We start from the raw sequence: 26,162 nt of genomic DNA, 5'->3' as shown, positions 1-26,162 counted from the left end.
GTGTCCAATTTTAACTGCTCGTGAATAAAAAGCTCTGCGGGCGTTGCAGTGGCTGATTCGTGGGCTAAATCGAGGTCGGGTATTTGTTTCTTTTTGTACTCGAACGTTTATTGGAATAAAATAAGTGAAACAGAAATAGATGAATGTTGAATTGTACCTTTAACTGTAGGGACCATGATCCATTGTAGACAGGTAACTGATCGTTTAAGGTCTGGAAAAAACATTAAACAAGAAGAAAAAGAAAAGAAAAAGGAGGACCAAAGGGGAAACAAGATGGTACTTAGTCATTGGGTTTGGTGCAAGGTCACCCAATCTTTGTAACTGGTTTTACTTATAAAACGAACAATTGCAACTAACTGCACGATTTTTAATTGGGGTTTGAGTCTGATCTTATTATTACCTCCTATTATTACCTATATCTCAATATGACCTCCTTATATGAGTGTAATGTAGTCCAACTGGAGATGCCACTTGCGTGTAGGAAAGGGTCAGAGTTTCCTGCAGATCCAATAAAAATCAGCAACACTAAAGATTCCAAAATGATCACAAATTGTTGGGGGAGGTATTGCTGTTTGTTTAGATACTGAGTTGTACCTCCTCTCCTATATAACAGCAACAGAGGGGATGGGGGGAGAAATACCCCCACCTTGTGCAATCCATTCACTAATCAGTCTCATATGACTCATTCTAAATACGCAATCCTGTTGTAGATGAGTGACAGCTTGGCTGGGGGGGGGGTCATCCCTTTAAAATCTGAATCTAAGGGTAATGATTTATCAAACTCTTATCAAGAAAATGTCAAAGGAAGGGCACCTTGCTCTGCGCTGACGCAAACTCACTCTTTTCCAAAGAAGGTATTAGAAGCTTTGCAACTGACAGAGGGGACCTCACTCTCAGGCTGCAGGCTTTCATCCAGCAACTGCGACTTTGTCTGTTCTCAGTATGGTGAGTACTGGATTTAGGTTTAGTGGGGAAGATTTTAGAAAAAAACATCCTTAGGGCTGGGATTTTTAACTTGTTAAAGGAACAGCAATTTATTAGATGCAAATTTCCTTTTCTCTAACTGTATTTTTAGAGTGTATTTTTTTTGTAGTTTTTAAGCTTAGAGTGACTGTGTAGGGTCCTAGATCACCTCTGCACCTTTCATGCCCGCAGGGTCCAGCGTTATCCAGCCACTGTACAGGGTCCAGCGATATCCAGCGATTATGACTGTCCAGGGTCCAGCGTTATCCAGCCATTATATCTATTCAGGGTCCAGCGTTATCCAGCGATTATAACTGTCCAGGATGCTGAATATCCTGAGCTCTAGTAACAAGACTACAAACTCCTTGCACAGATTGCACCAATACCCTAAAAGCTCATCATTTAACTATAGTGGATAAAGTGGCCCCTGTGTTAGTAATTGCTGTAACCCTGAAACCAATTGTAAATATTCTGGATCCCGAATTTCTTATGTACTTCTAATAGCCCTGAATCTTATTGTAACCGGAGTGTAATCTGTGCTAGTAATGGCTCTAACCCTTGCTGTAACAAACCACTTGTTTATTTCCATATATAATTTTAAGGGTTATAGTTCTAAAGCCTACACTTTTCTAGCAATGGGTTTAATTCTGACATCCTTGACCATAACTGTCCGAGTTTCAGACGCTGCTCTATTGAAGTAATATCAGTGCCCGTTATATCTGAGCACTGTGACCTAATATATGACATTTTCATAGTCCTGTTTGTAGCTATGCAGGGTCCAGAATCCCATTTGCGCTATACACAGATATGTGACTGGAGCCCCCGAAACCAGGCAAACACTGGTTTAATATCAGACTTTTCTACACCCATAATGGTTATTGTGACCACTGTAGTTTATTGTTTCTTTATTGGGTTTGTGCCTATAGTCCTGAAACAGTTTATGTGTCTAGGGTCCTAAACCTGCTAAATCTCTCAGTCTTTGTTACAACTGTGTCAAAGTCCTTATTGGAGCAAAGGAGAAAATGATCCAAGGTCCTGAATCAAACCTGCGCAAGTAATGTGCCAGCCAGACTGTAACTATCCAGGGTCCTGAAACCCCCCCCAGACTTGTCATTCCCATTGTACCGACGCTTAGTGTAGCTGTCCTAAATTTCCCCTAGATCAGTCAATCCCATTGTATTGAGGTTGAATAATAAGTCCCGAATTTCTGAACTGTTCATTATGGGCTGCGAACTATTAAGGTGTTTAATATACTGGTGTTCTGGTGCTAGGTTACTATGGGCTCTGCAAATAGAAGGAGCTCCTTTTGCGCATCTCTCCCAGTAAATCCCATTGTATTGACCATAAATGGAAATGTACTGGGTCCCAAATTTCTGAACTAACTGTCCACTATGAAGTGTTTAATATACACGTTCTGGTGTTTATCACGTTCTATCTATCTATCTATCTATCTATCTATCTATCTATCTATCTATCTATCTATCTATCTATCTATCTATCTATCTATCTATCTATCTATCTATCTATCTATCTATCTATCTATCTATCTGTCTGTCTATATGTCTGTCTCTCTCTATCTCTAGCTATTTATCATCTATCTATCTATCTATCTATCTATCTATCTATCTATCTATCTATCTATCTATCTATCTATCTATCATCGTCTATCTAATCTACCCATCTATCTTAATATACATCCAGGGATATTTTCAGCAAGGTCGTGTATGGTTGCTGACACAGTTCCCCTCTTTTCCATTTAATTTTTGGGCCCATTAGTCCAGTATGCTCTAGTTTACTTTCTGTAATTTAATGCAAATGTACCTATTCCTTTTTGTTATCTATAGGTAATGGTCAATATTTTCCCTGCACATTAGTAGAAATGATAAGTCATTTATAAATACATCAAACTCAGCAAAATTACCAGTGTCAACAAATGACATTGACTTGGCCCACATGCACCCAACCAGACTATACACGTGTGTATGTGTTTATTACAGAGACTACATTGACATTCCTTGGGGTGCTTACCTAGGAGTGCTCGCAATACGATTTTGTGAGCCTTTGGGGGATATCAAGGAAAGAATTGGCTTTGTTTTACCCAGCAGATCCTCATCCTCCCTCCTGCCCCCTTGAAACTTGCACTGGGCTCTGCTGAATGACAGAAAGGAAATGGGGCGTAAAATTAAAGAATCTTTGTACAATAGAGTGGAAGGAGCCTCCAGCAGCCGTGATATGAAACCCAACCAGGCTGGGGGATGTAATAGTGAAAGGCAGTGCAAAAATCTCAGCACATACAGGGTTGATTTCTGCTGTGGAGCGGACCCTGCACATTGCATTGATGAGAGAAGCAGCATAACTGGGATTGTGACTTTAAATTCACTCACTCAGGGCTTTCTGTGCAATCAGTGGGCAAAACCATGGTTTGTAACCTGATACAATGTAGGGCAATGGTTTCCAGCTGCGGCCCTTCAGTTGTAGTTGAACTACATTTTCCATCATCAATAGCTGAAGACTGTTGGTGGGATGCTGGGAAATGTAGTTCAACAGCTGCTGGATAAAAAATACTGATGTAGAGTGTCGCCCAGCAGGCACTATCTGTTTCAAGTAGATTGGCATTATATGAATGGGGATATTTAATAGCACACACAGGCACACAACCACTTCTACTCTCAACACATCTAACCACAATTTGCTGAATTAGTAAACACTTTAATAATATTGTTTTTCCTTTTTTTTTTTTTTTTTACAGGATTACGTGAATGTCATGGATGGGAGTAAGAAGACAGTGAACAGTCCAGAAGGTGCTGCCCCAGGAGCCATTGGGGCCGCCGGGATTACAAGCCATACCCCTGACAATGACCTACCCTTGCAAGCCTCTTCCAAACTGGCCAGATTGTCCCAGTCCACATCTAGTGACAGCAAATTGTTTGCAGCAGAGGAACCCAAAGCATGTGATCTTGAGAGATCCAGAGTCGGGGGGTCTTGTAAAATGACTACACCGGGTCACAGTAATTTTGTGCTTAAAAGGGATTCTGTGGAGGGGTGCCCAGCTAAGAATTCTTCCATGACAGACAACAATGGGCAGACCAACCCTATGCACTGTAGAATTGTGCCTCTCCAGAGTGCCGAGGGGGACACTAACCAGGGATTTGGAAAGAATTCACTGGAACAAAATAATGCCAAGGGCGGTTGGGTGCCCATCAGTCAAAGTACGGTGGTGCTGGGCACAGATGGCAACACGTCTGTTTTCCCAGGGACTCTAAGTGGGGTGAGTTTTTCTATATTGACTTTAAGAGTGCGGGGAACCTGGGTATAGAGGGGAGGGGGGGTCTGTAGATTGGATACCTGTATAGAGAATCTGTGGAGAGAAGGCAACATTGTAACCACTGTATACTGATAATTGAAAAGCATAAGATACATTATAGCTGCTGTAGATCACAATTGTGTAGGTAGAAGGCAATCCAATACCTAGTGTAGATAGACATTGTCATTACTGTACATTGCAATTGTGTAGGTTGAAAGTTAATTTGTGCAAATTGGATAAGAGTTGTAAGAAGGGATACACTGGAAGTGTGTGGAGTTAGTAACATTGTAACTGGAGTGAGAATGTGTGTGTGTGTGTGTGGGGGGGGGGGCGCACTAAAGCTTAAATGCTTTGCAACGACCCGGAATCAACGCCGTGACTTTGTTGATGTTCAAAGGTACCAGGTGGAAACCCTGCAGTAGAAGGCACATTATAATTAATATCGAGTGGAACATCAATGGCTTTGCTTCCATCTTAGATTAGAGCCTGCTGGGTAACACGTGTAGCAGCTAAGGTTGGTGCTTGGCAAGTAACAGATTAGTACCATTATAATGAATGCATCACCTTGCCCCAACCGACAGCCTGCAGGCAAATTGCGCCAAACACGAGAATGTATAATTGAGAATATGATGCTAAAAAGCTCCCCCGTCTACGTGATAGAGCAAGTATAACAGGCAGCGCTGTAAATCTATGTTTGAAGAGCTTGCACTCTGTTTTCTAGAAAGGAAATGGAAGGGAATGATAATAAGGAATTGCAAACGATTTGTGTGATTATGTATATATAATATTAAGGATATCGGGGTGGTGCCGAAATGTGGAAGAGTACTAATAGTATTGTCTCTCCCGGATAAATTCTTCCTATATTTCTCTGCATGTCTGTGTGTCCCTCTTCTTTTCTATCTATCTTTCTATCTATCTATCTATCTATCTATCTATCTATCTATCTATCTATCTATCTATCTATCTATCTATCTATCCATCTATTATCTCTCTCTCTCTCTCTCTCTCTTTCTCTCTCTCTCTCTCTCTCTCTCTCTCTCTCTCTCTCTCTCTCTCTCTCTCTCTCTCTCTCTCTCTCTCCAGGTTTTATCCATCTGTCCTGAATCTCACGCATAGTGTAGCTGTCCAGGGTCCTGAATCTCCCCTAGATCAGTCAATCCCATTGTATTGACCATAAATGGAAATGTACTGGGTCCCAAATTTCTGAACTAACTGTCCACTATGAAGTGTTTAATATACACGTTCTGGTGTTTATCACGTTCTATCTATCTATCTATCTATCTATCTATCTATCTATCTATCTATCTGTCTGTCTATATGTCTGTCTCTCTCTATCTCTAGCTATTTATCATCTATCTATCTATCTATCTATCATCTATCTATCTATCTATCTATCTATCTATCTATCTATCTATCTATCTATCTATCTATCTATCTATCTATCTATCTATCTATCTATCTATCATCTATCTCTGTCATCTATCTATCTATCTATCTATCTATCTATCTATCTATCTATGATTATCTATCTATCTATCTATCTATCTATCTATCTATCTATCTATCTATCTATCTATCATCTATCTATATGTCTGTTTCTCTCTATCTCTATCTATCTATCTATCTATCTATCTATCTATCTATCTATCTATCTATCTATCTATCTATCTATCTGTTATCTATCTATCTATCTATCTATCTATCTATCTATCTATCTATCTATGATTATCTATCTATCTATCTATCTATCTATCTATCTATCTATCTATCTATCTATCTATCTATCTATCTATCTATCTATCTATCTATCTATTGATCCATCTATGTGTCTATCTGTCTGTCCATCTATCTATCTATCTATCTATCTATCTATCTATCTATCTATCTATCTATCTATCTATCTATCTATCTATCTATCTATCTATTGATCCATCTATGTGTCTATCTGTCTGTCCATCTATCTATCTATCTATCTATCTATCTATCTATCTATCTATCTATCTATCTATCTATCTATCTATCTATCTATCTATCTATCTATCATCTATATATCTCTCTATAAATTATATCTATCTATCTATCTATCTATCTATCTATCTATCTATCTATCTATCTATCTATCTATCATTATCTATCTATCCATCCATCCAACTATCTATCATCTGTATCTACCCATATATATTTCTATATATTCAGGGATATTTTCAGCAAGGTCATGTAGGGTGCTGACCCAGTTCCACTTTATTCCCATTTCAATTTGTGCCCATTAGTCCAGTATGCTCTAGTTTTCTTTCTGTAATTTAATGTAAATGTACCTGTGCCTTTTTGTTATCTATAGGTATTGGCCTATTTCTCCCTGCATATTAGTAGAAATGACCCACCGCCGAGCATTGTCATTTATGAGTCCATGTAAACCTGCAAAATCATTTCTCTCTCTCTCTCCTGCGGCCCTTCTAGTTTCCCCTTTATTACAGATCTCACTTAGTGGCTCCGAGTTACTCTGCGGGGGTCTGACAGTCTCCAGACTGGGGAACATAAGGACTTGTGCTAATGCCTCAGGATATTTAGCGCTGCTCATGTGTCCTGGCAGCAGGGAAGGAACAGCCTCCAGCCCCTGTACTGTACTTGTTCAATCCCTCAAATGTTTTTCCCCTTATTTATTCATTCATAATATAAATAAGCGCCCCCTGATTATGTTCACGTTGGCTGCGACTTCTCTAATAACTCTAATTCCAGATGCACGTAGTAACTAATACATTCAGCTAAAATTGCTTTCTTGTTCGTCATTTTGTTGGGGTTACAATGTTAATTAAATCCTACTCGGTCACCCTTGATATTATCTTAAAATGGGATGATTGGAAGTATCAATGGCTTTTACATGATGCATTTTAACCCTAGAAACACATTTCCTTCAGGCTTGCCTATAGGTTTTCCCTTTCCACCCAACATTCCCTCTGAAACGAATTCCCAAAATTTAGAATTGATGGGAAAGCAAAGAAATCACAAAGTGATATTTCAAATTAAATGCAATGAATCAAATCAGATGTATATACCTCAGTGCCAGGGGATGCTTAGAGCCTTACAGATATGAATAAGGTGTTAGCAGTGTGTTAAAGGCAGCACAGACCTATACTGGGGTGGTGTGGGGATTATTATTTAGTACAAGGACAACTGTGAAACTGCTGAGTCAATAAAGCTTTGGATCATTGGGTTCTCTTTCTCCCTTTTTTTAGGATGAAGAAGGAGATGAAAATAAAGCCAGGGGCAACTGGTCAAGCAAAATAGACTTCATCCTGTCTATGGTGGGCTATGCAGTGGGTCTGGGTAATGTGTGGAGATTCCCATATTTGGCTTTTAAAAATGGTGGAGGTATGGATTCTTTTAGTTCAATAATATAATCATGTTGGCAAGTTGTTTCCAGACATTGCTATAAAAAAAACTATGGAAACATTTACAAGACTGCAGGCTGAATTATACAGAGTATTACTTGTTTAATATAGGGATAATGTACCCCCTGCTGTAATTGATAAGGATTTTAGAAGTCACTGAGGGGTTCTGTGACCATATAAAGGCACAAGGCTGCAGGCTGAGTTATACAAGGAACTCTGAGTATCACTCGTGTATTATAAGGGATAATGTACTGTAATTGATAAGGATATTAGAAGTCACTGAGGGGTTCTGTGACCATAAAAAGACACAAGGCTGGGAGAAAACTCCGAGTATTACATGTGTTATTAGGGATAATATACAACCTACTGTAAATAAAAAGAATATTAGAAGTTTGGAGGAGTTTTCTGACCATATATGTAACGCCTCATTACCTTATATTTTGTTATCATTTATTAGTCTTTTATACAGGTTTCTGTAATTTATATGTTCCCACTTCCAATCAGTCCTGTGTCCAAAGTCGCATCACCGCCGGATCCCAACACAAAAGATTTATCTATATTCATATCGTTTGGGAAAATCTATGTATACTATGGGGATAACACATTTTGTAGATTTCTTTATTACGTCATTGCTTGTTACCGTTTTATAGTGATGTCAATTTTATTTCTAAAGTTGAGTGTATCACAAGACATGCCGTTTTTATTGCGTGTATTGCTGGTTACTGCGGAAACCTTTGTATTCGTGAGTTACAAATACTATTCCTTTATACACACTTCCAAAAATCTCCCCCTTCTCTTCAGTAACCGTTAGATAAATCGCCCTATTGCCAGTAACGCGCTCATTGAAAGGCGTTGAACTAGAACTGGTGATTGATTTGTAATTCACTTGTGTGACCCTAGGTCCACTTTTACTGCACTTGTATTTGTCATACACATAGGGACAGCTATCAGCAGATATATATATATATATATATACACACACACACACACACACAGACAAGATAGGGAAAATATTCCCGTTAATTCAAATTTTCCCCAAATAATTATTTTACTAGTGTATATTTATTGGAAATTGAGTTACTGGTGCAAACGATGTGTGATTATATTCCCCATATCGAGTTTAAAATGTTATTTAGGGGGTATTTGTAAATATTTGAGATGGATATATACAGTAAAACATTTTAATTCTGAGTAGATATTATATAAGGGGGGGATAAATGCAGAAAAGTGCAGTGCTAAATATTTAAATTCCCAGATTCTACACTATATATATATATATATATATATATATATATATATATATATATATATATATATATATATATATATATAGTTAGATTAGCAAAATAAAAAGGGTCTTTGGGTTTCTTTTTCGACCTTGTTGATGATATTCTCAGCTTGGAGCAGCCTTTTGGGACAGTTTTGTCATTACTGTTTGAAGCCCCAGAGCTACAGAGAGACCCTTGTCTTAAAGACAATTTCTGGGCGTCAAATGCCCCAATATGAGCGTTAAAGGATTTTTTTTTTTCGTTTGGTTTCTATAAGGAAATCCGCAATCGCAATATTAAAGTGAACAATAAAGTGGGCCCTATCCTGATCATTTGCAACTTTGCAACAACTTGTAACATTTGTGGGACCTGATTGGCAGCTCTAATGAAAATTCCTAATAACTTTTAGTATGATGTAGAGAGTGATATTGTGAGACAATTTGCAATTGGTTTTAATTTTTCATTATTTGTGTTTTTTTTGTTTGTTTTTTTAGATATTTAGCTTCTTATTCAGCAGCTCTCCAGTCTGCTATTTCAGCTTTTTATTCTGGCTGGTTGCTAGGGTTCAAATTACCCTAGCAACCATGCATTTATTTGAATAAGAGAATGGGATATGAATAGGAGAGACCTGAATAGAAAGATTAGTAATAAAACCTAGCAATAACAATACATTTTTAGACTTACAGAGCATTTTTACATTTGAAAGCTGGAAAGAGTCAGGAGAAAAAGGCAAACAATTCAAAAAACTATACAAAATAAATAATGAAGACCAATTGAAAAGCTGCTTAGAATTAGCCAATCTCGAACGTACTAAATGTTAGTTTGATGGTGAACCACCCCTTTAAAGGCTCAGAGTCAGAATTTACGCCAGAGCAGGAAATGAGGTGACAATGAACGACTCACTTTATAACTTATCCTTCAAACGAAACTTCTCCACCATCAGGGAATTGATTGTAATTGTTTATATATAAAATGAACCAATATTTGGATCCCCATTCAGTCTGCGGATTATACATCTACACCCAGGCAAATGTATTTAAATTATTTTTTTTCTCCTATAACTGGGATGAAATGAAGAAAAAATAATCCCACCCTCATATTGTCTGTGTGAGACGCAGTTGCATTTCCAGTTACTCGCGAGTCACATCTGCTGCAGTTGCACATTTAGCTTCAGATCAATTTTAATTAACTGGGACAATTCAATGGATTTCTCCTTCTGCGGATTCTGAGAATTGCTCAGTAGGTGCACAAAGACACACATTTCACACACACACAGGCACCTGTATAACGACGTCTTCTCTTTTTAAATTACCTACACAGGATTTACTGTATGACATGCACAGAACTCTGCTGACTGCGCTTATATTCAATGCAAAATAACGCGATTAATGCGCCGGGGATACCTGGCGACTTTTCCTATCCTGCTCTTACATGTCTCTCCATTGCCTTCCAGGTGCATTCCTTATACCTTACTTGACCATGTTGGCTCTGGCGGGGTTGCCCATCTTCTATCTAGAGGTTGCCCTTGGGCAGTTTGCCAGTCAGGGGCCAATCTCTGTGTGGAAAGCCATTCCAGCCCTGCAAGGTGAGTATAGGACGGGGCATAGTACAGTCAATCAGTAATGGTCGTGGACTTGGTTTTTCATAGGCGCTGGTGTTTTAAAGGAGAACTAAACCCTAGAAATAAATAGGGCTAAAAATGCCATGTTTTATACACTGAATTTATTGCTCCATTCTAAAGTTTCAACTTGTCAATAGCAGCAATGATCCAGGACTTCAAACTTGTCACAGGGGGTCACCATATCGGAAAGTGTCTGTGACACTCACATGCTCAGTGGGCTCTGAGCAGCTGTTGAGAAGCTAAGCTTAGGGCTCGTCACTAATTATCCAGCAGAAAATGAGGTTGGTCTGTAATATAAGCTGATGCTACAGGGCTGATTATTATATTCTGATGCTAATTGCACTGGTCTCTGTGCTGCCATGTAGTAATTATCTGTATTAATTACTAATCATATTGTGCCATTTCTATTCTATATATACTGTATATTGTGAGTGGGTCCCTAAGCTCAGTAAGTGACAGCAGCACAGAGCATGTGCAGTGAATCAGCAGAAAAGAAGATGGGGAGCTACTGGGGCATCTTTAGAGACATAAATATTTACTGCTAAAGGGCAGTGGTTGCCTTGGGCTGGTACAGAAGCCCAAAAACATGATGTACAACATTTCTACCTCTTTAGTTTACCTTTTTTTGTCCTTTAATTATGTATTTTTCTCAATAAAGGGATGAATGGAAATCTTAAATACCTTTAAATTAGCAACCCCCCAGGTGCCCTCAATTATTATTCCACCAGTCACCTGCTCCCCTTCTAACAAGTAGAAAGGGGACCCGATATAACAAATCCCCCCCCCCCAGTGATCATATCTCATATCTGCCCACTTCCTGCAAGCCCCACTCCCATTTTGGGCAGCTGACTGGAGTACCCCAGTACCCTCCCCCTAATAACTTCATTGGTGGATTATGGGTTAGTCCACTTACCCATACTTATTATAGGGGTTTCTTCTGACTTGTGATTCTACTGCTCCATCCTTCCTCATCTTTCAAGTTAAATAGTGTACCTAATTTATTTTTTTTTCTCTTCCGCCTGTCACCCTTTGTTCTCTGGTCCTATAGTTCTCTTTTCCCTTCGGTGACCCCCCTCTCAGAGCTCCAGAGCTGCTTTAGAAGGTGAAAAATGACATTTTACCCTTCAATATTACAAAAACGGTGACACATAGAAAATAGAAAGTAATTTGAAAAATGTGTTATTTCCGGTGATCAATCTGAAAACAACCCTTTAAGCAAGTGGGGCTACTTTAGTTGAGTTGTGTTACTAGCTTGTGATTTTATGTTCTAATCTTAATCCTTTTTGCTGACTGCAATGTTGGCATCAAGGAGACAAAGTAGTCATTCAAGAAGGTGTGACCTCTTAGATGAGCCAAAACTGTGAAAGGGTGAATTTAGACAAGATTGGGAGCTGACAGCAAAGTTCCTGCACTGGATATTATTGTGCAGTGTTGGACTGGCCCACTGGGATACCAGGAAAACTCCGGTGGTTCTATGCCATCAAAGTAGAGTGGGTCTGTGGTGTAATGTTTTCTGGTGGGCCCCTGGCATCCAGTCCAACACTGTCCTTGGAATGTTTCATCAGGCTGCTGGGTTAGGAAACAGCTTATTAAATCATGTTAGGTGTGGTAAGAGCTCCATAGGCCTCTCTGATCAATTGTTCTAGCTTCTTCACAGTCTGCAAACTGGTCTAAGCAGGGTATTGGTTTAGGCTCTATGCACTCTAAGTCACTATGGTACTCTACATACCAGTGACTTATATGCTTTCTGGTCATTGTTTATGTATCATGTGCTTCCTGGCCTTGTTATGTTGTGTGTTATTTTGTATGTTATGTTAATGTTTTAGGGTCCATGTGGCTCATGGTGCTACAGGATGTTCAATATCACTGGTTTAGGTTCCACTAAGCTCTCCAGTCCAGTAACACTTACCATGTGATCACTCGCCTGTGTTTGTGTGCTTTTTACCCCAGGGGATTTCATGTGTTATCTGACCTTTGTTCACTCTGACATCTATGTTAGTAGCCGTGTGTATTCTTACTCCAAGCCCCCTGATCAATCTTATAGCTTCTTTGTGTCTTGTGATCAATGAGTTAGGTTAAAGCTCTATTTGATTTCTGTGCTATGAACCATGTTCTTGTCACAATGTTCCAGGCTTCCCATGCTCTTCATGCTGTGATTGTGTTAGATTCCATGTACTTTCTGGACCCAGATTTTGGATACCTGTGTTTTCTCAACAACACGTTTGGTTCCATATACTTTCTGACAATTGTCTACAGTTCCATGTTTTTTCTGACACCTACTCAAGGTCCTGGGTGATTTTTGTCCTGGGCATTTTATTTTTTGTGCTGGTTTCTGTATGGTATCCAGCTGCCGTACTTACTTCCATGTGATTTCTGACTTCTGCTGAAGGTTTCTAATTGGGAGTTTCATGGGCTTTCTGAACACTGTTTTGCATATTGCATTTACATGATTTCTGAATTCCATGCAAGGTTTATGGAAATGTTGGAATCTTGTTCCAGGTTCCAGGTGCTTTCTGAAGTGTCTGCAGGGTTCAATGTGCTTTTGAGTACTGCTATGGTCAATATATTTTTTTCGATGGGTTAACTTCCACATTTTTTCTGATCCTTACTCAGCGATCCATGCAGCCTCTGACCTCTCCCATTGGTAACTGTGTTACACTTCATGTGTGCAGCCCTGTAGATAGTGGGTGCCTGTCATTGGCACACATGATGTTGCTCACATGCTAGATTCTGACCTATCCTTAGGTTTCTGTGATGTCATAGAAAAGGGGTGGGGGTTGATATTGCACTTCAGTGCCAGGCCTGGAAGAAGAAGGACCCCTAGCAATGGATAAAGTTTGGGGACACCATTTAAAGGGCATGTAAAGGCAAAAAAATAAAATCCCATTTTAACTTTATTAAATGAAAAAGAAACCTTTCTCCAATATACAGTACTTTAATTAAAACATGTGTATTGTTTTTATAAGAAACCTGACTGTATGCAGCAAAATCTTCCTTCATTTACTGCTGTTGATAGGCCAAACCTACGTTTGTTGAAGTTGTTTGTGGGTCTCCTGGTGTGGCCTGACTGGAGAGTGAGCACGGTACACAGGTGAAGGTGACTGAATGAATTTGTGGAAAGTTGCTGTGGATAGGAATTGTCAGACGGTCCCTAGCTGCTCTGCAGGGAAACAATCATACATATGAACTGCAAGGGGAGCCCCCGCCTTACTCCCCAGCCATGTAGAACTCAAGCAGCTTTGTTTGTTTCCCTGTAGAGCAGTCGGTGACTGTGTTGAGATTTGTATTGGGTTTTAGTTTTGCCTTTACATCCCCTTAACTGTTTCCAACTCCAGTTGCAAGGACAAAGTTCATGGAGCCGGATTTAAGCAGATAAACTGGGATTTTATTTGGAGATATATTTTGCTGCAGACACTAGTTCTGCAGAGTTGTAGAAAGTTTGTATTAAACAATACAAAAACTATAAAATCTACATTAGATTACATGACAACACAGGATCCAGTACAGTCTGCATATTCTGATTATTAATCAGCCTTGCTGAATCGGCTTCTGCCAGAATTGTTGACTTGTGCTGTTTTGATAATTTATGACGATCGCTAAGCAGCTCAGACCACACTGATCATGTGCACAGTCTTGGTCTTGAAAAGATGTTTAACAAAGTTACAGGATGGTGACCCCCTGTAGCCAACTTTGAAAGCATAATCATTTGTTTGATTTGGCTTGTGGTGCAGTAAGTTCATGCTTAAGTTTAGTATACAAAATACAGCATTTCTAGCCTTATTCTATTTTAGACTTTAGTTGCCCTTTAAGGGATCAATTAAATTCAGAAATACAGTAGAACCCCCATTTTACATTTTTCAGGGGACCAGGAAAAATGTATGTAAAATCTGGGAAAATGTAAAACCAGGGAAATGTGTTAAAGTAACTTTTTCTTCAAGTACTGAAAAGATATAAGCACAGTTGTTTTGATGTATAATCCAGGAAACTGGTCACTGGTTCAGTTTATTTCTGAAGATGATAACTTTATTGGAATACAAGGTGTCACTTTAAACCAACTGTAAGCTGTTTAAAAAAGTATATAAGGTTTTCCTTTCAGTATGACTTAGTGACCTACCACTGCAGCTCAAGGAGCCACAGTGGCCCTACTATACATGCAGTCTCTTCTAAGTCTAAACAGTGCCACAAATCATTGATGGATCTCGCCCCAAGAGGATAAGATCAATTTTTCATACACCAATTTGTGGCATTAGCCTACGTGTGGGGTTCCTCATGGCAACTCTTATTCTAAGACTTCATTCACAAATTCTTCTAGTTGGATGGGGATATTTATATGGGGGATGTGCCTCTTCCAGGATTCCAGGATGGACCTCAACACTGAAAACATTTTCAAAACTTCCAAGATGAATGTGTTTATAGGCACTATTTGATGACATTGGTGTTTATCATATCATGGCTCTAGTTGCAAAGTCCCATGTGGAAATGACCCCTGATTTAGGTTTTGTGTACTCTGGGAAATTCATGGAGTTTTGGCCATTGAGTTGGACTCATAGAAGGTTTCTGTTAATTGTATGAGCTCTCATTACACTAGTATGTTTCCTGAACCTTCTGGCTGATGTTTTATGTCTTCTCCAACTTCAAACTGTCCCACTTGTCTTTCAGCCATTGGGTTTCAAGTGACCCATACATTCAGTTACAACTGTACAAGAAGCCCTATTTTATCTGTAAGGTATCAGGAATTGAACTCTTGTCCATCTCATGAACTGTTCCTGCACTATGCTTCTGCAGAAGCATAGTGCAGGAACAGTTCATCGGATGGGCCAGGGTTCAATTTCTGATGATACCTTACAGACAAGGTCCTCTATTTTCTCTGATGACCATACATGGTTGCATGGTCTCGTTCTTTATAAAAACATTTACGTGACGTGTGTTCTATATCTGGCTTGTGTTCAACGGAGTTGGAAGCACAACTTACCCCAAGAGAATTGCCCCAGTCTGCCAAGCCCATCTTTGTTAATAGATATTGCTCATTTGTCCAGTTGTCCTTAATCATAGTCTGGAAAAGTGCTATCAAAACCTATACTTTATACATTAGTCCCTGGTTCCTATTCTTTCTATCCTTCTTTGGATTTGTGGGCTGATTCCTGGATACTCAGTTTGTAGTCTCTTGCTGTAAATGGGACACTTCATTGTGTAGTATTTCTTTCTTGCCATGTATCAGCTCATGAACAGGGGCCTGGGGTTGGTATGGGCAGGGTAACTCTTTCTAATAGGTTTAAATAACTATAACGCACAACCCGTTAATTCTACAGAAATACAACACCCTGAATGCCTCAGGTTTCAATAATGTTAAATATGTACTTCAACAACATCTAGGGAAACAGATATTTGCATACACCTTGACTCAAATGGGTAAGGCACAAATACTGAAAAATACTTTGTGTGCCTTACTCTGCTAATATGAGTTGAGCCATTGTATCTGTCTCTCCCCAGGCTGCGGCATCGCCATGCTGATCATTTCTGTCCTCATCGCCATATACTATAATATCATCATGTGCTACACAATATTCTACCTATTCGCTTCCCTCGTGTATGTGCTGCCGTGGGCGTCCTGCAATAATCCCTGGAACACTCCAGACTGCAAGGATAAAGACAGGCTCCTGTTGGGTAAGTTTAATATCATTATAATATAACTTTCATTAGTTTGGTTGTGAAATATATCTATGTTATATGCACCATATTAATTCCCCACAGTGTGAGGGTATAACTTATTGGGTGCCCAGCACATTCCTTTTCTGTATATTTGTATTTATACATATGGGTAGGAGGTGCCATATTGATTCCCTTACAGTACAGTATGAGGGAATAGCTTATTGTGTGCCCAGAAAATTCCTTCTCTGTATATTTGTATTTATACATATGGGTAGGAGGTGTCATATTGATTCCCTTAGACAGTACAGTATGAGGGTATAGATTATTGTGTGCCCAGAACATTCCTTCTGTGTATATTTGTATTTATACATATGGGAGGAGGGAGGTGCCATATTGATTCCCTTAGACAGTACAGTATGAGGGTATAGCTTATAGTGTGCCCAGAACATTCATTCTCTGGATCAATAGTATGAAATATATTTAGTACTGGTATTTGCACATAGGAGGTGGCAGTTGATATAAAGTGTTACAGTGTACAGCACTGTGGAATATGTTGGCACAATTTAAATGCACAGTAATAATAATGAAGTATGTAAATGCATATTGGAGGATTAATTGCTCCTTATTGATATGACTTTTCATGGCAAATAATAGAAGTGATGGAATGTGTGGGGTCAGGTGGAGGAGGGTATTGCAGTTGATTGATTTAGAGAAATGGGTTAATGGCCAGTGAAAGATTCCCCTCTCTGATTATTATTATACATCAGCTCATAATTACATGATTATTTGGGCACTCGGCTGTGGCAGAGCACAGACACCATCCATACTCTGTTATAGAGCTCCCTACTGGCAGAGAGCGGAGCTGCAGGCTGCTGGTTAATAAGGAAACAATGGGAGCTGACATGATGCAGTGCAGTAGAGTAAATGTCTTTCTGTGTGTGAGTAAAACCTCCCTCCATCTGTCTCATTCCTGTCGCCCTCGGCTGCAATGTCCTTATCATTATGTTGCGCTTGTTGAATTAAATTTATTTGCCATCACTGACCTTTTTTCTTTTTTTTAAATGATCAGTAACACCAAAAAAATGGTAATTTCTTTGTTTTTTTTTAAAGCAGAAATTCTGTTTCTTCTCATTTATAATTTTTCTGTTTCCTATTTTCCAAGCCCCCGTTATTCAGTGTCAAGTGAGCGACTCAGAGGTCTGTAGCTAATGGCTGGAGCCAGAAAGATTAAAGGACAGATATCGCTAATTGTTTAAATGTAGGAGTGGGAGCTGCCCCATAGCACCTTAAATATACAAGGGCCCCTTTTCTTCACTGATTCTCCAGTTTCAGGATAGGGTTATGTTCTGCTGTTCTAGAATAGGACAGTAACTGTGAATATTGACTGTTGAGGGAATGCTGGGAGTTGTAGTTCAACAACCACTAGTTGCATCTGGTTTCACCTTTGGCTGTTGAGAGTCTCTAGCCCCGGGCTCTTGGTGGGAAGCTCATAGAGCACAATGCGGCATTACTTGTCCTTGTTTCGCTGACCTTGTGGCGGGATTACTGCACTGCACCAGTTTTTACATTGCACAGAACAAGATCTAGGGCCCCCTGAGAGATTCTGGGGACACAGATATTCATTCATTTAGCCAATCTGCACTGATGTATTGCAGTCGTGCTCTAACAAATCCCGTCCTCGTCCTTCAAGGCAAATTCCGTGGCTGCTAAAGGGGAAGAAAGTGAATGTAACGTTGGGATCTGCTGCTACAAAGTATCTGCTTAGTCAATACAGAGACATCAGGTCCCAAATCTCACACCCTGCCCTGCATTCAATTAGGTGCCTGTTCACGTGGCAAAAAGGGCATGATAAATATTTTGTGCTGAAATTGTTTTTGTTAGAAAAAAAAGAACAATTAGCTTTTAAGGGGAACCCCCACCCATAAACTGATTTTTTTGCATAATGACAAAAAATTTAATTCCAAGCAACTTCCTAATATAATTATACAATAATTGTTGAAATCCATGTCTCTCTCTGGCTGTTTCTATTCCACCGCACTGTTGGTTCTGACTTCTGAAAGAACAAAGCAGCTGATTACGAGGCAATGGCACACTAAGGGTTTTGTAACACTTAGGGAACCTCACGCATTGTAGGTTAGAATGTGAATGTGTGGTTATTAAAAAACTGTTCCCCCTTAATGAAAATGGGGGTTGTGGGAGTGGGAGGCCCCAGTCAGGTATGAAATCTCTTGAAAAGAAAATAACCTTTTTTTATTGTTGAACCTTTTGCAGCTGAACTGGAAACGTCCCACTGGTTATGTCTTATTTTAACATGGGAATGTTCTGCTGCACTGTAGCCAGTGATGATTGCAATGCTATGATTGGCTGCTACAGGCTAGTTCATAATATATTTAGTAAGCTAATCTGCTTGCTATATATACTGTCTGCATTACCTATGCAAAGTTTAAATATTCAATTTAGGGAATGTAAACTCTCAGAACAAATGAATGTGAAATGGCTTTTTCTGAGCACTTTTGTCTTCTATATTATTTGCGCTACTCTTTCCTGAGAGCACCACCTGCGGTTCATTTTGGCCGACTGGACACAGTTGCCAGGTTATTGAGAAAAGGAAAGTGATTTAGCTCAGAATATGAAGTTAATGAGCAGGTAAGAGTCATCTGATGTTACTCTGCTCAGATCTAAGCAGAGCAACATCATTATTCTCAGTAACGTAATTTTCTGCTAACTGTGTGCAGTCAGCTGAAGTCAACAGCAGGTGGTGCTGTTGTTCAGTTCATCTGATGTTAATCTGCTCAGATCTAAGCAGTGCAACATCATTCTTCTCAGTAACTTAATTTTCTGCTAACTGTATCCAGTCGGCTGAAATCGACAGCAGGACAAGACATAACCAGACTAACTGCTTATCCTTTAGTGATTTGGGTAGAAAGGAGGCAAAAGCGGAAGGTCAGTGGCAGATAAATAGTAACTTCTTTCTTCTAACAGATTCCTGCATCATCAGTTCCCAACCCAACATTCAGATCAAGAACAGCACCTTCTGTATGACTGCCTATCCAAACTTGACTATGGTAAACTTCACCAGCCATGGCAACAAGTCCTTTGTCAGCGGAAGTGAAGAGTACTTCAAGTTAGTATATCTAGAGCTTGTCTATTTAGTGACCCCCTGCTTAGTGAGCAGAAAAGATGCCCATGGAGGTAATGTGGTTATGAGCGGTTCATACACAAGAACCATAAAACCAATCTATCAGAGCTAATCGATATTCAGGGATTTTCCTCCTTTCACACAATGCAACAAATCCATAAATCCATTCTGCAAATTAAATGCTCTTTGTCATCTCGCAGGTACAATATGCTGAAGATTTCCGCTGGTATCGAGTATCCAGGCGAGATCAGGTGGCCCCTCGTCTTTTGCCTTTTCTTAGCTTGGATCATTGTTTATGCTTCTCTGGCCAAAGGGATCAAGACTTCAGGAAAAGTAAGAATGTTTTTTTGGTTTCACGTTCCAGGTCTACAAACAGATACAAATGCTTCCCTTGTTTAAACTATTATAAATATAAATGTATTACTGTCTTATTTAACTGAGAGCCTGGAATTAATGTTGAAATCCAAGATTCATCCCTGTGTTAAATCTGAATGCCATACAGGGTTCATTCTTTGTGTTACCGGTCCTTTAATGTTCATCTGGGAAGCCTCCTTTACTATGAAGTAAGAAGTTAAAAGTACAGAGGGACATTTGATTAAAAGGAATGTTCAACATTAACTTTAAAGGAGAAGGAAAGGCTAAAATTAAGTAAACTTTATCAGAAAGGTCTATATAAATACACTAGTAAACCCTCAAAGTAATGTTGCTCTGAGTCCTCTGTCAAAAGAAACACAGTATTTCTTTCCTTCTATTGTGTACTCATGGGCTTCTGTATCAGACTTCCTGTTTTCAGCATAAACCTCCAGGGCTAGGGCTTGAGCATGCTCAGTTTGCTCCTCTCCCCTGTCTCCTCCCATCCCTGCTGTAATCTGTGCTCAGAGCTGTAAGTGAGCAGGGAGAGACTCAGGCAGGAAGTGTTGTAACACCAAGTTTATATGGCAGCTTCTATCCTAAACAAAAAGAGACAGTGTCTACAGCTGTTTACTCAGGTATGATAAAGCATTCTGCAGAATAAATATAGTGTTCTAGCTTGCACTATTGTGGCTAATCTGTTGCCAATAAACTGTCTTGGAGCTTTCCTTCTCCTTTAAGTAAGCAGTAATGTTTCAAGATCAGTTGCAGTTGGTCATCATTCTTTGCCTTTCCTTAAGGTTTAATACTGAAGCTACTCACTTTGTGTGGAGACTAAAGTCTCATTGATAGTATCTCTGACACAAGGTAACAAGACAAGAAAGATGGATAGGAGACAGTCTGAGTAGAAAGGAAAGTTATACAAGAAAGGCAATATCAGTCGGTTGCATGGTTGCTATGGGAAATGGATGGCATTTTAAATTCCAGGTTGGAGAGAGGTAAACAAGGACAACAAATAAATAAGAAAAAATGAAACACCGAAGAGCAGCTGGATATTTGATCCATTTTTGTCTGGCAATATGCAAGTGATACTATTAAACCATAAAGTGCTATACAATGTAAACAAATAGTAACACAATTAAACCAAATGCAAGCATGCATAAGGACAGAGAAGCTGGGGAGCTGTAGAAACAGAGGTATATACATGTTATAGTAATGGTTACAATGACAGTTTGGTGCACTGTCGAATGGCCAGTAGGTGGCAGTGCTCTGTATTTATCATGCACTCCTGTTAAATGGGTCAGGCTGCATGACGGGGCAGACAACTTGTCGACATGGGTTTGGATGTAGAAATTTAGACTGGTTGCCTCTGTAGATAGTCTTCTGCCAAATGTGATACAAACGCTGTCGTTAGGTACCATACGGAGAAGTGCAGCTACTACCACTTGGACTTGTCATAGGGCAGCTCCTGCAGATCAGTGTAATGGTGATATCTAAACACACTGCTTCAGTATCCAGAGATTTACAAATGGAATATTGTTGCAAGGAGCTAAATCTCTCCAGTCCCTCATTTCCCAACTGGTTTCCCCCAGTGCACCAAACTGGTATCTTTGGTACATGGAGAAGGTGCTACATTAGAACCTTGGGATGTTAATGGTCTCATTTACTTTTTTATTGCATATGCAAACTAAATTCCCTGGTGCATTTGCATTTTCTTACTGAAATTCTACTCTCGAATAAGATCCTTATTGAGGGGTACAACAATCGTATTGGGTTTGATTTATTCTTAAATATTTTTTTAGTAGACTTTAGCAAAAAATATGTTCCCCAACCAAAGTTGCAGTCTAATTGAGCCCACGCTCCGGTTGGGGATAACAGTAGTTTTTTTAAAAAAAATTACCCCTGCCAGCCATGTCAGTGTGAACACATGCACAAATGCACTTCTGACTTCACGCTCATGTGCATAATGAGTAAGTTGATGCACTCGCTCATTATGCGCATGCGCGTACCCCAACATGGCCACCCCAACATGGCCACTCATTCTACTGGGAGCTCCCTCCTAGTACTAGTGGGGGGCAATATTTGAAAAAAAAATCAAAAAAAAAAAAAAAAAAAATTACTGTTACCCCCAACCAGAGTGCAAGCTCTATTAGCCAGCACCTTTGGTTGGGGATACTATTTTTACCCAACAGATGCCCTTTAAGTCTACTAAAAAAATTATTGAAACAATAATCAAACTCAATAGGATTTTTGTACCCCCAATAAAGATTCATTATATCTTAGTTGGGATCTGCCCTTTAAGTCTACTAAAAAAATAATTGAAACAATAATCAAACTCAATAGGATTTTTGTACCCCCAATAAAGATTCATTATATCTTAGTTGGGATCAAGTACGTGTTCAGTAAGAAAATGCTAATTAAATTTGTATATTCAATAAAAAGAATTGAAAAAAAATTGGGAATACTATTTTTGCCCAATAGGTGCCCTTTAAATTATAGAGATCTACATTGCACAAGAACCCCTTATCTGGAAAACCCCAGGTCCTGAACATTCTGCATAACAGGCCCCTGTATTGTTTTTAAATCTAATTTTTAATCAAGCAAAGGATCATTCTCTTTAAGAATATTTGACCAGAAAAAAATGAGAGAAAACCCCTCTACCTCCTTTGCCTATTCTGCACTCTTTTGAAAATTTTGAAAATTTGGCAGAATTTATATATATATATATATATATATATATATATATATATATATATATATATATATATATATATATATATATATATATATATACTGTATATATAAATATATATATATATTCATTACCAGGGAGACTGGGTTGTAGGGAAACCAGTTTTCCTAAAACAATGAGACACACTTGACTTGGGATCTTCCAGCTGAGGTTTATCTTAAGTCTTTAGATCTGAGATACCCAGACCAGTGGTGTAACGTGTCTAGCAAGAATATTTTTGGAGTCCCCAATGGAGATGTCCCATACCCTCAGCCACCCTCCCCAACCCTGCTTGGACCATGTCTGGTAAAGAGATAAGGTCTCTCTGTTTTACCTCTGTCCAACCTGGAATGTAAAGTGTTGTCTCTTCACTAGATTACCAGGTAGCCAGAAATGCTAAACTACCCCATCTAGAAATCTAGGATAAAACGTAGAATTCATAAAGGGGTGGTTCCTATTGTTAAACAGGTCCTTTTCATGCTTGACCGCATCCGTAGAACAATGAAGACTTAGGCAAAGCGGAAACTGTAAAATGACTATTTTGACAAATGAAACCTAAAAAAAGTGTCTTTGTGTTTTTGTTTGTTTTCTTTTGTTCTTCCTATTCTGTCTGTTCTTATTCCTAAAACTGTATTTCCGAAAGCACGAAAATACACAGGAAATGCCAAGTTCCTCAGATTGAAGCCATCGATGATACACAACATATTCTATTGTAGGTGCTTTTTTTTGCAGCAACAGGACGGGCAGGGCATCCTTGCTCTGTACCTTGTATTTACATGCATTCGGAGCAGAATTGTGTAGACCCCATGTGCTGAGACATTGTCTTGTCTATTCCCTATACCCAGCCCTGGGCTTCAGCTCCCTCAAGACTCAGAAAGCAACATTACAATGCCCTTCATGCCACCTCAGCTAAGTAGTCCAGAGAGAGGTACAATATTCCTTATTAAGCTCCTAGCATGGGATCTTGATGAGGAACTTGTGGCTGTTTTTTCTTCCATGTCTTGTGTTGTATGGCCTGTGACGACTGTCCTGATGTCGCTGTGTGAGCCTCGTTCCTGTGACTTGCTGTCATTGTTGTAATGTCTGTTCTATTTCAGGGTATCTAAATCCTACCCGCATTCCTCCTTCTGTAGTCTTGGCTCATTCTTACATCAGGGGTCATAAATCTTTTGGGGCACCAACCCGCAACCAAACCATTGCATTTGAAAGGGACTTCTAATAATTCTAGTTAAAAATATTTCTCAATATAAATTAAAATCTGACATCTAGAGTCAGGGAGGAATTGTTCTGCCTAATATATAAAGGAAAGGTGGCACTGGATATCCATTTGTAGCAGTAAGTCATAGGCTCATCAAACATTATGGTATTAATGAACTTTCTTGCAATAACTAGATAGGGTGGAGCCTAGATATACACTCGGAAGGAGTCTGCATATCAAACTTCTCTGGGACATGTCTAAAGCTGGCCACACACAGCAACCTAGTCTTATAACTTGGTAGAGGGCATAACTATTGCTCCGTGTACAAGGCACCCTAATAAACAGATTAACTAGGTTTGTTCATAACCCCATCATGGCCTCTTTAATTATCTGACTTTCATAGTGACGTGGTCATGATAGCCTATAGACTAATCGGTTGAATACACCAAATTTTTGCCCAAGTGTGGTCAGCTTAACACTCTCAGAAGTCTGTCTGTCCTTTGTGGGATCTATCTTGTCTTCTCACTCTCTTATGTAGTCATAATTTCCTTGGGGATCGTTAATGTTCTTAGTATTCTGAGATATATGAATCCTCTCTGGGATTAGATGTTCTCAGAGGTCTCATGTGTCCAGTGTTCACAGGAATATAAACACAATGGGGACTGTCTAAGGTCTTTCCAACCTCTAAATTAGTCTACGCTTTTAAGGAATCGTCTTATTGATGTTTCCGTGGTGATGGTGGTCATTGCTGTTTCTTTCCAATCTCTATACAATATGGTGGTTCAGCGCCCATTAATCCTGTCTATTTCATTATCTAGGTTGTATATTTTACAGCCACCTTCCCTTACGTGGTGCTTGTTATACTGCTCTTCCGAGGAGTGACATTGCCAGGAGCTGGAGATGGCATTTGGTGGTTCATTATGCCAAAATGGGAGAAACTAATGGATGCCACGGTAGGATCATTTTTCTTCAACTCCTATACATCTGTTGGACCACTGCCTTTATTTCCTATAACTCTCTCACCTGTATATATTGTATTCATTGGCCACTCCCCCTCACAGGTACTTTATGTCCCACTCACCCAAAGCCACTACTCCAGCTTTGTGTAATTTCATTTAACTGTAACTATGGTGCATGTCCGTTAGCATTGTCCTTCTTCACTGTCGTCAACCATGTCTGTTGGTCATTTCCTTCCCTATATGCTGGCTTTCCTCAGTTATACCCTTAGTAGTAACTGTTGGCCAGTAGAGTGGATATTTACTGTTTGATGGCCACATTTTTCTGTTATGTTTCAGGTTTGGAAGGACGCAGCGACACAGATCTTCTTCTCTCTCTCTGCAGCCTGGGGAGGACTGATCACTCTCTCTTCTTACAACAAGTTTCACAATAACCTCTACAGGTTGGTTTGGAGGGAACAAGTCAACTGCTTTTATCGGCCTGTGTTGGCCAACATAAGTCTAAAAAGTAGGGATGCACCGAATCCAGGATTCGGTTCGGGATTCGGCCAGGATTCGGTCTTTTTCAACAGGATTCGGATTTGTCCGAATCCTTCTCCCTGGCTGAATCGAATCCAAATCCAAATTTACATATGCAAATTAGGGGCGGGGAGGGAAATCGCGTGACATTTTGCCTCAAAACAAGGAAGTAAAAATAGTTTTCCCCTTCCCACCCCTAATTTGCATATGCAAATTAGGATTCGGAATACGGTTCGGTATTCGCGAAGGTTTCGTGAAGGTTTCAGGGGTTTGGCAGAATCCAAAATAGTGGATTCGGTGCATCCCTACTAAAAAGACATCTTTCAGATGGATTTAAATAGCAGAATGTGGATCAATCTTGGTCAAGTCAATGTGTGTTCCGAAATCCGCAGTTAAATTCCAAATGAAATAATACATTTTTTTACAGGGATACACTGATTGTAACGTGCATCAACAGTGCCACCAGCATATTCGCTGGCTTTGTCATCTTCTCTGTCATTGGATTCATGGCTCATATACTGAATGTAGACATTGAAAAGGTTGCAGACCAAGGTAGGTACCAGTCAGTACTGACCTGTTCCCAGTGTTGACATTAGTTCAGCATTCTTATATTTGCAATCAAGTTTGGCAACATGGATAGGAATTGTGCATTAGGGTTCCCTGTACAGCAAAGCAGTGATCTTCATCCTGTGGCCAATGTTCCCTTTTAGAACACTAAGATCAGTAAGTGCAATAGACTGGGGCACACATGAGAAATTTGAATTGAAAACATGCCAGTTACTTAAACCACACATATGGTTAGAAAGGCAGTGTTGGTACTTTTGTCCCCTAGAAAAGTAGATAGTACAGTTTAACAGGGCTAGATATCAATGGTAAGCCAAAAGGGAAACAGTAGGGCATGATGGAGACATTAGGGCAAGATGGTAACCTTAGGGCAAGATGGTAACATTAGGACAGCAAAATGTAGATGGTAGGGCAAGATGAAGACAGTAGCTCAATATGGTGATAGAAAGGTCAAGATGAAGACAGACGAGGAATGTATTGCAAGGGGGAAACTGTAGGTTACCCTAGACC

The 26,162-nt window shown here is 39.5% G+C and overlaps 1 protein-coding gene across 2 annotated transcripts in view; it reads left to right on the top strand.

Annotated features, from left to right (window-relative positions):
- The first annotated feature begins 802 nt into the window (after positions 1 to 802).
- The window catches only part of slc6a5.S (solute carrier family 6 member 5 S homeolog), a 39,233-nt gene continuing 13,873 nt past the window's right edge, over positions 803 to 26,162 (top strand). The window contains exons 1-10 of one of the 2 annotated variants that reach the window (NM_001161392.1): positions 803 to 945; positions 3,713 to 4,231; positions 7,501 to 7,636; positions 10,378 to 10,509; positions 16,036 to 16,209; positions 19,177 to 19,318; positions 19,534 to 19,666; positions 24,432 to 24,566; positions 24,909 to 25,012; positions 25,516 to 25,640. In NM_001161392.1, coding sequence (NP_001154864.1) covers positions 943 to 945; positions 3,713 to 4,231; positions 7,501 to 7,636; positions 10,378 to 10,509; positions 16,036 to 16,209; positions 19,177 to 19,318; positions 19,534 to 19,666; positions 24,432 to 24,566; positions 24,909 to 25,012; positions 25,516 to 25,640 — 1,603 coding nt within the window. In that variant the 5' untranslated portion in view covers positions 803 to 942. Of the gene's footprint in view, positions 946 to 3,211; positions 3,384 to 3,712; positions 4,232 to 7,500; positions 7,637 to 10,377; positions 10,510 to 16,035; positions 16,210 to 19,176; positions 19,319 to 19,533; positions 19,667 to 24,431; positions 24,567 to 24,908; positions 25,013 to 25,515; positions 25,641 to 26,162 lie in introns of those variants that run through there. The other variant, XM_041591121.1, reaches the window with a different exon arrangement.

Source organism: Xenopus laevis, chromosome 4S (assembly GCF_017654675.1).
Source record: "Xenopus laevis strain J_2021 chromosome 4S, Xenopus_laevis_v10.1, whole genome shotgun sequence".
Lineage (NCBI taxonomy): Eukaryota > Metazoa > Chordata > Amphibia > Anura > Pipidae > Xenopus > Xenopus laevis.
The sequence above is the reverse complement of the archived record's forward strand: the minus strand, read 5'-3'. Positions and strand labels throughout refer to the sequence as shown.